The following is a 13,745-nucleotide window of genomic DNA, read 5'->3' on the forward strand; positions in this document are numbered from 1 at the left end:
TGTGGGGTGCTTTTTTAAATAAGCCATACATTTGGTGCCTTCTCGGAGGGGTACGGCCTCCTAGCGTCTGTGCTCTTTCTGCAAGTTCATTGGCCACATAATTTGAGTCTAAGCATGTAATTTCTGCCGTGTACTGTGAGCTTGGTGTAAAGCTAATAGTTTAGTCCTTGGATGTCAACTCCTCTGAAACTAACTGCAACACTGAATTAAAACAGAAGATGCGTAACACCTCGGAAGAAGGACAGGCAGTTGGACTAGATGATCATGGTAGGTCCCTTCCAACTGAAATTCTATTCTGTTCTGTAATTGTTCTCTTGTCTTGTGTCAGCTCTCAGCCTTCTCCCCTTGCTTTCAGGGCTGAAGACAGTTGCTAACTTAGAAACCCAGCCCTTTTGCTAGCTGTTCCAGTGGGCTTAAAATGAATAGGGGAAAAATCCATTTACAAGTGTAAAGATGCTGGATTGTAACTGGCATGTGTGTAAGGTGAGGAGCTTCAAGGATTCACAGGTGACGGGGGGATGGAAGTGGGAGAAGTGATGTTTATCATGGCCTGCAGGGATGGAAATAAAAATTAATTAGTCCCCTATTGCACACACGCAGCGTGAGTAAGGCACGTGGAAGAGGGAGCTGCGGAGGGTTTGGAAAAGGCTGTTTGTGGCGGCACAAAACAATGGCAGACTGCCCCATGCAGTGCCTCACTTGGATGTGTCTGCAGTCTTGGAAGCTTGACTACCCTACGTTCTCCTACAAATGGACCTTGAGCTTGTTTGGAGGTTCTAGCAGGGGAGCGCAGCTACCGTATACCCTTGACCGATGAACGGTACGTCTCTATCGGGGAAGGTCGTCCTCTTCGACCGAGCGCGCAGCTTCGGGAGGGACGCACATGGAGCGGTGAGGGAGGAAGGGGACACCCGCCTAGCCAGCCAGATCAGCCGAATCAACCCTGGCGATCAATGGGGTGACAGATGTCGCAGCCAGATCGCCCTCACATCCAGAATATAGCGCCGCCCGCAGCGGCATATAAGGGTCAAAAGGACCAAACCTCTTCACCTCACGGCGATGTCGCCGAGGCTCAAAATCCGGTGATACACGCTACAGAATCACTTCTCTGTAATGACAAAACGTTTCGGGCTAAAATAGCTCAAAATCTTTAACTTTTTGTTTGTTTGTTTCGTTACATTTTCCTCCCAGAAGCCTTTGTGAAATATGCAGAGTAACGGCTTCCTATTGGCGGCTGTCCCTCTTGTCACCGCCTCGTAGCGCTGACGCTAGGAGCGGGGCGGTGGCGGTTGCGGCTGCTGGCGGGGCAGGTGGGTGCGCGCCGGCCTCCGGCTCGGCTCGGCTCGGCTCGGCTCGGCTCGGCTCGGCTCGGCTCGGCTCGGCTCGGCTCGGCTCGGCTCGGCGGCTTTTCTCACGGGGTGGCAGCGAGCTGCGGGCGGGTGCGGGGCTCTGCGGCGAGAAGCGCTGTTGCCTCGTTAGTTAAAAGCCGTGTATGTTCGCTTGGTTTTATTTATTTTTTTTTAATTCTCTGTGTGAATAATATGGGTTTCTGTGATTTCTCTTTTCCCATCACCGCCCTGGTGTCCTCTGGGTCGCTTGGCTGTCGTGGTATGGGGGGCGGGGAGGGCTGTGCTGGTTTCAGGTTGGCATTTGGGTGTCTGATCAGGAGATAACCTCCCTGGTCGCGGGCTGCTCGCCCTGGGCTTAACAAGCACTTGTACAAGAAGGGTGTACTCCAGCATTTCTCATCTCTTATGCGAGAGCTTGCTCTGTTCTGCTTTTTGCCTCCAAGCTCCCCCCCCGCCCCCGCAACTATCAGCATGATGGCTCCCCATTTAATAACATGAACCATTCCTCATCTCATGTCTACGAAGAGCTTGTCACAAATAGAAGGGGTTGGAGTTGATGGCCTGGGAGACTACTGCCTGTCATACACTGAGTAGGGGACTTTCCCCCCAGGTTGGTGTTAAGTGATGCAAGGTAGAAAAGAGTGGCCACCATTTCGCTGAGGGCTGCTGAATGCAAGCAGTGAAAATCGGGTCCTGGAGTCTTGGATCTGCAGGACATGCCAGGCGCAGCTGGTGTCCTGGCCCTCTTCACCGATGTTCTTCTGGTCTGCGTGGCTAGCATGGGAGTGATGACTTCTTGCACAAGATACTTATGTTCCCTCTTTCCCCCTGTTAGCCCAGGTGGCCTTCATAAATCACAAGAAGAGAGTAAATTCAGATCCTTCTTTCCCAAAGTCCCATTTGCTGTTGAGATATCAGGCTGAGGGGAATGGCCAGCAACCTACCTGCGATTGCGGCTCCTGGCTGCAAATTGCCGTTTTCCCTCCTTTACTTCTGGTGAGAAGAGCAGGGAAGGGAGAAGCCCTTTGCCCATCCCCAGGGTGCTCTCTTTCCATCAAATTTCAGTTCACAAGTTGGACTTTCTCTTCCAATATTGCATGGCAGGCTCAGTCTTAGGAACCAGAATGCTACAGCTTGCTTCAAAGCTTGTTGATCCCCCTATATTTACAAGATGAGCGTCCACCGTGTCTTTACCTTCTGTTTGCCTTTGCTGCATTGATGTGAGCTTGGCAACAGTGACTTGCTTATCTCCTGTGACATATCAGTTGGCCTGCTAGGAGCATGTCTTAGGAAGGTGAACTGAAGAAAAGTGACTCTTCTGTTTCATGAATTTTTTAAACTTCAAGTTAAAAATGACCTTTGGCTTTTTTTTCTTCTTTTGTGAATTTAGCTGTATTACAAGCAACTCCTGTTTCATTCTGTTCTTTCATGTAGTTCATACTGATACTTTTCTTTAGTCTTTTTTTCTTTTTCAGGCACTGTTACATTTATTAGCAGTATAGATACTACTCAGAAATGTTTTAGTTCCCAGTGACTTACCTGAGAAGAAATAGAGGCCCCTAAGCAGGCATGAAGGGCCAAAAAGCCTGGCTCATTTGAATTCCCATGGTCAGATGCAGTCGTGTATTTTGTGTTCTATTTTCGTGCCTGTTGGCTAACAAGTAGATCGCTTGCCTCGTGTGTGCTCAAGGTCTTTCAAAGGTCGTTTTTTCCCTCTGCTTATGAAGGAGCCCTTGTAACATGGGGAACTGGAGGATGTTGTTCGCATGCCAACAGCCTCTTTTCCAGGATTACTTGAACTGTGGATTGGAGTGACAAGAAATCTCTCTACAGAGGGAAAACAGCTCTCGGTTGCAGCAAGGAGTTGCTATTACAGAGTTCTGCATATGAAATGCCAGTATGATGAAATTTGATCCTCCCTTGGCTCATGGCTCTACAGTGGAATCCAATTCCTGCTGAGACCTAAACACTAGTCTATTCAAAAAATAACAATAGCCTTGTTTATGAAGCCATTCAAGAATTAAAATGCTGCTTGCAAAGCACGGCATATTTGATCAACTGAAAAGTCTATAGTTTTGTGTAGCAACAGGGTTTATTAATAGAAAGAAATGTGACCAGTAGAAGGATAGGTAGTGCAACAGTCTGAATCTTTGTATTTTAATCTGGATTACTACAGAAGAAACTGGTCATTCTTTTGAAGTTTGTACTGATTCTGGATCACATACTTACGCTGGATCACCACAGCTAGAAAGAAAAGTGAGAGCCTTTGAAAATATGTTCCCATACTTCACCTAAGTGTGCATAGAATTAATGTTTAGATACTTTTGGCATTCTTTGATATAAGGACTGCCAGATTTGAAAAAACTGTCTACTGCCTCTTCTCCCCTTTGATCGAAATTTGGCTTTCAGTGGTCATTGAGTAACTCTAGCACTAAAACTTGCATTTTCTAAAAGTTTTAAGGATTTCCTTAGTGGTGACTTTATTTTTTTTCTGTTATCTACTGCTTAGCAACTTGATGTTTACTTTTCCTGAATTTCAGGGGAATGAAAAGACTATGAAATACTGTGAGTTGACTGTGCAGCAGTAAAACCAAATCAGTTTAGACTGAAACTTTACTGAAATATTTTGTCAAAAATTAAATTAAATTTTTGTCATGTAAGTGACCTGTGAACCGTTATTCCAGCTGCCATCAGATTTTTGTATCATTATTAACTTATTATCTTTTATAACTATTTTAGGTAACGGGAAGTTTGAAGTCATGGCCGGAAAACCGAAACTTTACTACTTTGATGGAAGAGGCAAGATGGAGTCAATTCGCTGGTTGTTAGCTGCAGCTGGGGTCGAGGTTTGTTTTAGTGTTTTTAACTTTAAGCTGCACATTGGTAAGCTTGTCTTTGAGGCAGATCACGGGTTATTAACTAAAAAAGAAAAGGCATCCCAAGACGCAATAGTAAATGAGCATTGGCTATTCAGTGTAATTAAACACTCTTATTTTAGGCACACAAAAGTGTGGCTTCAAGTTACATGTCTTCTGAGCAATGACACTGTAAACCAGTTTCTTGCTTAACGCAAGAATGCGTAATGCTTAATTAAGCATTCGATTACTGACCTAGAGCTGTTGAGCTGAATCATAGATGTGTTCCTGGCATAACAAGTATTATCTGTGCCAAGTAAAACAGCAACGAATTTACTTTCTCTAGTCTTTCTGTTTTCAGTTGGATGCTCACACACAAATTTTTATTTTATTTTTCACACCACTGGCTGCATCCTCCACAATAAGCTATAGCACAAAATATATTTTGTCTTACTTGCATCATTTAGATGAGGCTTAACCGGGTGAAGTGAGCAAACTGACCCACATGTATAGGGAAAGTAGAAATCTCAGAGCAGGAAGGAAAATATTTGGGTAAACCAGAGAAGCAAGACACCACTTTAAAATATTTCTTTTTCTGGGATATAATTTACTTATTCATTTGCTATCTATCTTGGTGATAAACTGATAACTCAGTTTGAGGACCGAAAGAACTAGTAGTTGCTCCAAGTATCCTCTTTTATATAGTAGACTTATACTTCATACGGTTACTCCTGTACTGAGCTGAGGAATACGAGTTTTTCAAAAAGACCACCAGTCTTTATTTGAAGGTGTCCTGGTTTTGGCTAGGACAGAGTTAATTTTCTTCTCAGTAGCTGGTACAGTGCTGTGTTTTGGATTTAGTGTGAGAATAATGTTGATAACACACTGATGTTTTAGTTGTTGCTAAGTAGCGCTTCTCTTAAGCCAAGGGCTTTTCAGTTTCCCATGCTCTGCCAGCAAGCAGGTGTGCAAGAACCTGGGAGGGAGCAGAGCCGGGGCAGCTGACCTGAACTAGCCAAAGGGGTATTCCATACCATGGAACATCATGCTAAGTATATAAATGGGGGGGAGTTGGCCAGGAGGCGTGGATCACTGCTTGGGCATCGGTCAGCGGATGGTGAGCAATTGCGTTGTGCATCACTTGTCTTTTCTTGGGTTTTATTTTTCTCTTTTTTTTTTGTTATATTCCTTTTCATTACAATTATTATTATATTTTTATTATTATTAGTTAGTATTATATTTTATTTTACTTTAGTTATTAAACTGTTCTTATCTCAACCCATGAGTTTTACTTTTTTTCCCAATCCTCTTCCCCATCCCACTGGGAGGGGGGAGGGGTGAGCAGCTGTGTGGTGCTTAGTTGCTGACTGGGGTTAAACCACGACAGAAGGCCTTACAGAAGACACAACTGGCTGCTTCCCTGCATTGTTTGTTCCTATGTTTTAATTCCCTCTCTCTTTTATCTTTTTTTTTTTTTTAATAATGTAAAAAAACCCTGTTGACAGGTACCAATTATTGCATTTTTCCTTGGGATATTCTTTTCCCAGCTTTTCATCAGCAGAAACCTGGGTTCTGAATTTTAGACTGTGATCACACTTCCTATGGTTGAACATTGGCACTGTATTAGTATGCCTAATCTTCTGGGGTTTCCCTAGTATAGCAAGTCTTAATTATTAACATAAGTTGCACAGATGTTCTGAGAGAGGTGGACTGAGGAAGCGTCCTTGGGAGTCCACAGCTAGGCATCTAGGGATTGGTAAGCTCAATCATTTTCTAGTCTCCATGGTCTACATTGACTATAGACATGTATGGCACATGCAAACATGTACATGTAGACATCTAACTTCGGTGTCTTAATCTTGAACTGAATTCCTCTGTAAGTAGGACTGACTGGACCAGCCATCCTCAATCATATTGAATATAACTACATCGTTCTGATCACAGGCAATTCTGTATCCTTTTGTTTCTCATCTAGTGAATAATTCATCTTTAGGTGTCCTAAACATGCTTCTGTACTAAACTTCCTGCTGGGCATAATACTTTTACATTATTTTGTAAAAGCTTTGTTTTAACTTTCTAAGAATTTGTTTCTGTCTAGCTCCCAAATCAAAATATCCCACAGCAGAGCTTTGTTCCACATACCAGAAAGCATTTTAAGGACAGCCTAGTCTGTATTGTTGACTGTCTCACATTAAATTGCCTGTTCAATACCAAACAAACCATCCTCACTCCAGTACTTATTGCCTGCTTTTCTGCTAGGGTTGCCTTTAGCAGCATTTGTCGAATACGACCGTTCAAGAGATTTTGCCAGTGCTTCTGCCCTTGGTATTTTCTCCCTTAGAGCCATATCTGGAATGGAAGGAACCATGATGTATATTCTCTTCCTTTTATGATGCTTTAAAAGTTTATCTGTTCTAGAAATGTGAAAAGATGCTCATTTCCTCTTCTTCCTCATTCTCTTCTGTCAGTTTGAAGAAGAGTTTTTGGAAACCCGAGAGCAGTATGAGAAGCTCCTGCAAGGTGAGTCCACATGAAACCTTGAGAAACGTGTGACCAGACTTTGCTTAGTCTCAGAGAAGACATGTGAAGAGAAGATTTTGAAGACTATGTGGGACTTTCTTTCCACACAGCAGAGAGGGGAGTAAAACTGAGAGCTGTGAACAGCTGCAGAGGCTGATTTTTTTTCCCATATGTGGACACATGCAATTGAAAATTGAATGTCTTTCCAACCTGGAGAGATTCCCAGGCCTCTGGGTTGTTCTGTTCTCCGTTTGTCTACGTGTCCCACCTGGTCCCACAAACTTACCCTGGGCTTCAGTAGCTTGAAAAAACATATCCTAAAACTTCACTGAATGTCCTGATTTAGCTTAAGATACTGGTTATAAGAGAGAAATTTGGGAATCTGACATTTGCTTCAACTGTGTTTTAAATAATGGAACAGAATTTTAAAAATCTATTTAGAATTAGACACTTTTTACTCAGTTGATATGTTTAGTGTGATTGTCTCCACTGTATTTCAACTTCAGCATAAAAGCTGCTGTACACAGTCCTGACTGCAACTTCAGTGAAATTTTTTTAAAGCAAGGATGTTAATCCACAATAATTGTGTTCTGCAGTTTAATTTGTCTGCACCACTGTAATTTATTGTTTGCACGGAAGAACTCCAGTTTAATATGATGATGACCCACAGCAAGCTCACCATAAAAGTAATGATCTTCTGAAGACAGCAAGAAATCTGATGTGGAGTTACTAGATCCAGTAGAATAATGTGTGGCTTTCCCTTTAGGTGGATCCCTGCTATTTCAGCAAGTGCCCTTGGTAGAGATTGATGGGATGAAGATGGTGCAGACTAGAGCCATCCTCAGCTACGTAGCAGCAAAGTACAACCTCTACGGGAAGGACCTGAAGGAGAGAGCCCTGTACTGTAACAGTACCACTCTTCTTGAATTTATTATAGTAGCTTAGATACCTCTAGAATTAATTGCATACTTGCACACCCAGAGAATCACCTGTGTGCCTCAGTGACACACAACTTGCAGTGAGCCTGAGAGGCCACACAGTTAAATGCAAGCCAACTGATTTGTTCTAATTCGATTATTTTTGCATAAAAGTATTTGAGGCAGGCATTTATTGTGCTTTAGTACAGCTTGACACAGGTGTTCAACTGGTGACTGGCATGTAAATGTTGAACTACTTTTGTAAACAGAAAACTTTTTGGAAAGCAATGGTTAGTTTTTAACTTCTGGCTGCAAAATAAGATCTGTCATTGATGTTATCTGTGATTGCATGATGTTCCACAGCACTGTAAAAAGTGCATGGTTTAGGTCTGTGGGAGTTAGGAAAAGAACAGCTAAAAGCTGTTGAAAAACTTCTGGTTTCATGTGAAATTAAATCCAGGTCTTGATGTTGTGTCTGTGTGAAGGAAAAAAAATGTGATTGGGCTATCTCAATATGTAGCCTTTAAATGTCCATTTCCTATTGTTTTTCAAAAGAAGGAAAACTAAAGGTCAGCTGGTAAAGCATGTAACTTTAATAGATACTTTAAAATAAGCTGCCATTAAATGGTGCGAGTGGTTGGAAGAATTGGCTGAAGCAGGTTCGGGGAAGTAACAAAAAGAATGAATAGTCAAACAGGAGCATCAGTCACAGCTTATCAGCTTCTTTGTGTTGTTAATAAGCCATCATTTCCTGTAGCTTGCATTCCTTGCATACCTCTTCCTTCAAACAGAATTCTCTTCCATCGAGTTTTAGATTTAGCCTGGAGCCTGTTCCTGCTGTCTTACCAGCAAATATAAATGAACTGTATTTGTTGATTTGTTCTTGGGCAGGGGAAGGAAGTATCAGTGTTTTGAGGAAGGCTTGCTGTGATTAGCTCCAGGTTTAAGTACTTCGGATAGCTGGTCTTGTGCAGTTTTGGAAGACCAGATAGATGCAGGCGAGAAGCTGACATACATTAAGGCCTGCAGGAATATCTGATAGCTTCGTATTGCACACAACATGTTTAATCCTTACAGAGGCTTTTTCGAGAAGCTGTTGCCTGACAACAAAAACTGCAGTTAGTCTTATTACACAGCAGGAACTCAAATCTCTTATGACATAGGATGGTTAGAAGACTTTGTTTGACTATTTTACCAGATACTTTATTCATATTCATGAGGACTTAATTTAAATTTGAGTCTTGTCTACAGTACAAAACCTGCTGTCAGAGCTCTGAAAAAATGGATAAAAGGGACGATCTGAAGAACTGCTGTACTAATAATTTAGCTACATGCGGAACCTGATACACTTCAGGTTTCCATCCCCATTATTAATCTGTTTGGCACCACTAGGACTTTGGATGAAACCCTGAAGGTGGCATACATCCAGACAACTAAGCCAGTTGGGGATGACTTCTTGTGGTGCTGTGTGTTTCTTTGGTGATTCTGAAGTGATCTGTAACACCAAAGTTAAACTTTTTTTAACCTCTGTACAATCCTGTTTAATCCTACACAATGAGGCAAGTAAAGTGCCAACAACACTACAAATATGAGTGAGACTCAGACTGTGACTTTTTTTTTTTAACTGCAAAAATTATTTTCATGAGGAGGGTGGGAAATTCAACTTTTACTATCACAACACAAATCTAAGAAAACTCTGCTTATGAAGGTGCCTTCTTATTTAAGGTTTTTGTTTGCTTTGATTTTAAGGATTGATATATATGTTGGAGGAACCGATGATCTTATGAGCTTCATTTTGATGTTCCCATTCTTATCGGCTGAGGATAAAGAGAAACAACGTGCTGTTATAGTTCAGAAGGCGACAAGCAGGTATTTCCCAGCATATGAAAAGGTATGTAGGAGGATCATTTCCTTCCATTGTTCTGGAAGGATAACAATGGGAACACTGGGTATTTTACCAAAAGCAGAAGAAACAGAAAGGTGTCAGTGCAGTACTTTAAACCAGGACATCATACTGTCTGCAGGCTGGAGAGATGAGAGGGAGGTCAGAGCAGTATGAGACAAGTTGGGGTGGGTTAAATGCAGAAATTCCTAAGTAAGATTTCATGGTCTGAGCAGCATCAACGTTCAAATTGAAGGGTCCGTGTATCCTCTTTGGCTCAAAACTGTTACGATCCAATGAATGTGCAAACATGGCTATATACAGTTAGAATAACAACTTACTGTTTTTAGGAGAAATGAAACTGTGTAACTGTATTGGGTTTGTGTGGCAAGGTTTTGGCAGTGGGGGGGCTACAGGGGTGCTTCTGTGAGAAGCTGCTAGAAGATTCCCCTATGTCCAATAGAGCCCATGCCAGCTGGCTCCAAGACAGACCCGCTGCTGGCCAAGGCCGAGCCCATCAGCAACAGTGGTAGCGCCTCTGGGATAACATATTTAAGAAGGGGGGAAAAAACTGCGCAAGGGAAACTGCAGCCAGAGAGAGGAGTGAGAAGATGTGAGAGGAACGACTCCGCAGACACCAAGGTCAGGGAAGAAGGAGGGGGAGGAGGGGCTCCAGGCACCAGAGCAGAGATTCCCCTGCAGCCTGTGGTGAAGAGCATGGTGAGGCAGGCTGTCCCCCTGCAGCCCACGGAGGTGAACAGTGGAGCAGATATCCACCTGCAGCCCATGGAGGACCCCACGCCGGAGCAGGTGGATGCCCAAAGGAGGCTGTGACCCCGTGGGAAGCCCGCGCTGGAGCAGGTTTGCTGCAGGACTTGTGACCCCACAGGGGACCCACGCTGGAGCAGTCTGTTCCTGAAGGACTGCACCCTGTGGAAGGGACCCATGCTAGAGCAGTTCATGAGGAACTGTAGCCCATGGGAAGGACTCACGTTGGAGAAGTTCATGGAGGACTGTCTCCCATGGGAGGGACCCCACGCTGGAACAGGGGAAGAGTGTGAGGAGTCCTCCCCCTGAGGAGGAAGGAGCAGCAGAGACAACGTGTGATGAACTGACCGCAAACCCCATTCCCATCCTCCTGCACCGCTGTGGGGGAGGAGGTAGAGAAAATCGGGAGTGAAGTTAAGCCTGGGAAGAAGGGAGGAGTGGGGGGAAGGTGTTTTAACATTTAGTTTCTATTTCTCATTATCCTACTCTGATTTGATTGGTAATAAATTAAACTAATTTCCCCAAGTCGAGTCTGTTTTGCCCGTGATGGTAACTGGTGAATGATCTCTCCTTGTCCTTATCTCGACCCACGAGCCTTTTGTTATATTTTCTCTCCCCTGTCCAGCTGAGAAGGGGAGTGATAGAGCGGCTTTGGTGGGCACCTGGTGTCCAGGCAGGGTCAACCCACCACAGTAACTTGCATTGCAAAGGCAATGCTGTTTTAGAATAGCTAATTGTCAGCTTTGTTTAATATTTCAAATACATCTACGTGTTTTTTTAACCACAGTAATACACAGCTATCACTGCTGTCTTCCAGTCTGAGTGGTCTGCTGCTTAAGCCATACTGGGAATCTTGGTGTTTCTCTAACTGATCCTTTGAGAGATAGGACCCAAGAGGGGCTCTTAATGGAAATTAATATACACAGACAGGATGATCTGGCAGAAATAGCTGCTCTTCTGTTTTAAAGACTAAAGGGAAGACAGTTTCCCACTTAAATACCAGCTCTCCTATAGATGGCTGCTAGAGTTCATTCTGCCCTAGATTCCAGTTGTTGCATCCTAGCCCCAATGCTTTAGGCTGATCACCTCTCTTTTACGTTCACTGTTTTCCCATTGAAGCTGTAACTACATACAGAAAAATTCAAGATTTATTAGGCTGGAAAGGAGTACCAAGGAGGTATCTAACCCTGTAGTCCAGTACATGGGATTACCTAGGGCTATAGGAAGGAAGGATAGGTAAGAGAAACCCTGGGATTCTAGGTTGCTGCTATGAGGACTGCTCATAGATATCCCATAAAATGATGAGTGACTGCAGGCACTGGGCCCACATCCCCCACACTAGCAGTATCCCTAGTTGCATGGGAGAGAAAGGTGAAAAGGAAGCAGTAAGTACTGTCAAAGGAGGTGTGCCTGTGCATTTTGAAAACATCAACCCCGGCTGGCTATCCACATCTGAATGTTTTCGTTTATGACACTTCTAGGTTTTGAAAGACCATGGGCAGGACTTTCTTGTTGGCAACAATTTTAGCTGGGCGGATGTTCATCTTCTTGAAGCCATTTTAATGGTAGAAGAGAAGAAGTCAGACGTGCTCTCAGGCTTTCCTCAGTTACAGGTACCTTACACTAACAATACACTCATGTGGCTGGAAATGTGATAAATGATATTTCAAAGTCTATTGTGTGTAGATAATTCCAGAAAACGAGCATTTGTCGCTCCTCTTTCATTGTAGTCTTGCTCTTCTTGCTTTAGGAAGAATCTCGTAATATGTTTCATCTAGAGAATCTATTATTTTCTGGAGTAATCCCTGTACAGATCTGAAGAAATCCACCCTCCCTTTTTTTTCCCTCCCCTCACCAGTTCTGTGATACCTTTAACCAGAAGATATTTTCTGGATCACAAGAAGTTATTTGAGTAAAGTACACATCTGAAAACACAGATAATTGTTTCCACTTCATCCCATATCAATGAAAGACAGAGGGCTGTTTTATTACTGTGTAAAATAACAAGGTTGGAGTGAGGGGGAGTAAAATTCATCCATGGCCTAGAACTATATTTCCTGTCTTGCCTCCACATACAACTTGTTAAAGGAGGTTACACAAATCAGTAAAATTCTTTTTTCTTGTGTTACTTTCTGTTCTTTAAATACCATGTACTTCCTGTTTACCTTTTAGGCATTTAAAGCAAGGATAAGCAGCATCCCCACAATCAAGAAATTTCTAGAGCCAGGAAGCCAGAGAAAACCTGTTCCTGATGACAAATACGTGGAGACTGTGAGGAGGGTTCTCCGCATGTATTATGATGTAAAAGCGAATTAGTGTGCCTGGCTAAAACAACAGCTGTCCTCGGTTTAAGAGAACTATCAGATTGCACATGTACAATTATACTGCAGAGAGAAGGTGAAGGGGTGTTTGAAAGGAGTTTCAATGGGCAGTATCTCATGTTCTGTCATACAAAATACAGTAGGCAGGTATCTTTTATAACACTTTACTACTAGCCTATTTTATTACTTCATTCTTCTTGAGATTTTTCTGGTAATTTTAAGCAAGTGAAATGGCAGCAAGCATGCTGTCTTCCTGGAGACTTTTTGGAAGAGCGAAAAAGAAAGAAATGTGAGTTGCTGACTGACAGCTTCAGCATGTTCTGCTACTTCCGAGGACTTTCTTCTGAGATCCAGACCAGATTCTTGTATGATGATTGCTTTCAATTCAGGTCTTTATTGTTTTTAATATCACTACAGGCAAATGAAACAAGTGGTTTTTAAAGAAAGTAGAAGGGAGGTGTTTCTCTTGCCAGTTCTATTGGACATCAGTAACTTGTCTGAAGTGTCAGCATTGTGCCTTTGTAACTAAGCTGCGCTTTTCTTTTATTACTGAATTAGGAAACAAATTGACTGCCAAATGGCATTTTTGTGTAACTGCTGTATCTAGAGGATCTGTTCTAATCAAATAAAGTTATTTTTATGTGGTCATGTTGTGTCATGAATGAAAGTTGGGGCTTGCGAACTTCGTTTTTACTTTTCTCGGAGGATAAATTCTGTATACTTGAGATGAAGGGGATCCTTGTTAACCCATATGCCTCATGCAAAGGCATTTCATTTGCTTTTATAAACCAGAGAATGGAGATGTGGAGAGGTAGTAAACCATCACACAAACCTGGTGTAGTTCCTATCTAAGGTCTAATACCTGCCAAACTCAAAATGTTATTTCTTTTCCTCTCTTTTTTTTTTTTTTTTAATCTGTGGTTTCAGCAGATGACTTGACAAAGGAATTTCAAATGTTTTTAATCACTCTGATAAATGGCACGCTTTGAAAAGCTGCTCTGTAGGATGTTATCTTGGGGTTTCATATCTGTTATTTATAGTTCTATATTAATGATATAGTTTACAAGAAAAGACTTGTGCTCAATCCCTAATGGCATTGTTTAATTCCTGCCTTAGCTACGGGTTGAGAAATA

General features: G+C 42.6%; 1 protein-coding gene across 2 annotated transcripts; it reads left to right on the plus strand.

Annotated features, from left to right (window-relative positions):
• Nucleotides 1–1,375: 1,375 nt before the first annotated feature.
• LOC127015021 (glutathione S-transferase 3) lies at nucleotides 1,376–13,258 on the plus strand. Of its 2 annotated transcripts, none has more exons than XM_050894731.1 (7): nucleotides 1,376–1,490; nucleotides 4,089–4,195; nucleotides 6,673–6,724; nucleotides 7,491–7,623; nucleotides 9,391–9,532; nucleotides 11,773–11,904; nucleotides 12,464–13,258. In XM_050894731.1, exons 2-7 carry the CDS (start codon nucleotides 4,109–4,111, stop codon nucleotides 12,605–12,607), a joined length of 690 nt encoding a protein of 229 aa, XP_050750688.1. In that variant the 5' UTR covers nucleotides 1,376–1,490; nucleotides 4,089–4,108; the 3' UTR covers nucleotides 12,608–13,258. The 2 variants fall into 2 exon arrangements, with proteins under 2 accessions (XP_050750688.1, XP_050750689.1); XM_050894732.1 differs by lacking the exon at nucleotides 1,376–1,490 and adding an exon at nucleotides 3,548–3,605.
• Nucleotides 13,259–13,745: the final 487 nt, after the last annotated feature.

Source organism: Gymnogyps californianus, chromosome 3 (genome assembly GCF_018139145.2).
Source record: "Gymnogyps californianus isolate 813 chromosome 3, ASM1813914v2, whole genome shotgun sequence".
Lineage (NCBI taxonomy): Eukaryota > Metazoa > Chordata > Aves > Accipitriformes > Cathartidae > Gymnogyps > Gymnogyps californianus.

Bases quoted from the DNA above. Each gene is read 5' to 3' on its own strand.
- LOC127015021 (XM_050894731.1), top strand. From the start codon at position 4,109: ATGGCCGGAAAACCGAAACTTTACTACTTTGATGGAAGAGGCAAGATG. The intron at 9,533-11,772 runs GTATGTAGGAGG...TGACACTTCTAG, and splicing joins ATTTCCCAGCATATGAAAAG to GTTTTGAAAGACCATGGGCA. The intron at 11,905-12,463 runs GTACCTTACACT...TTTACCTTTTAG, and splicing joins CAGGCTTTCCTCAGTTACAG to GCATTTAAAGCAAGGATAAG.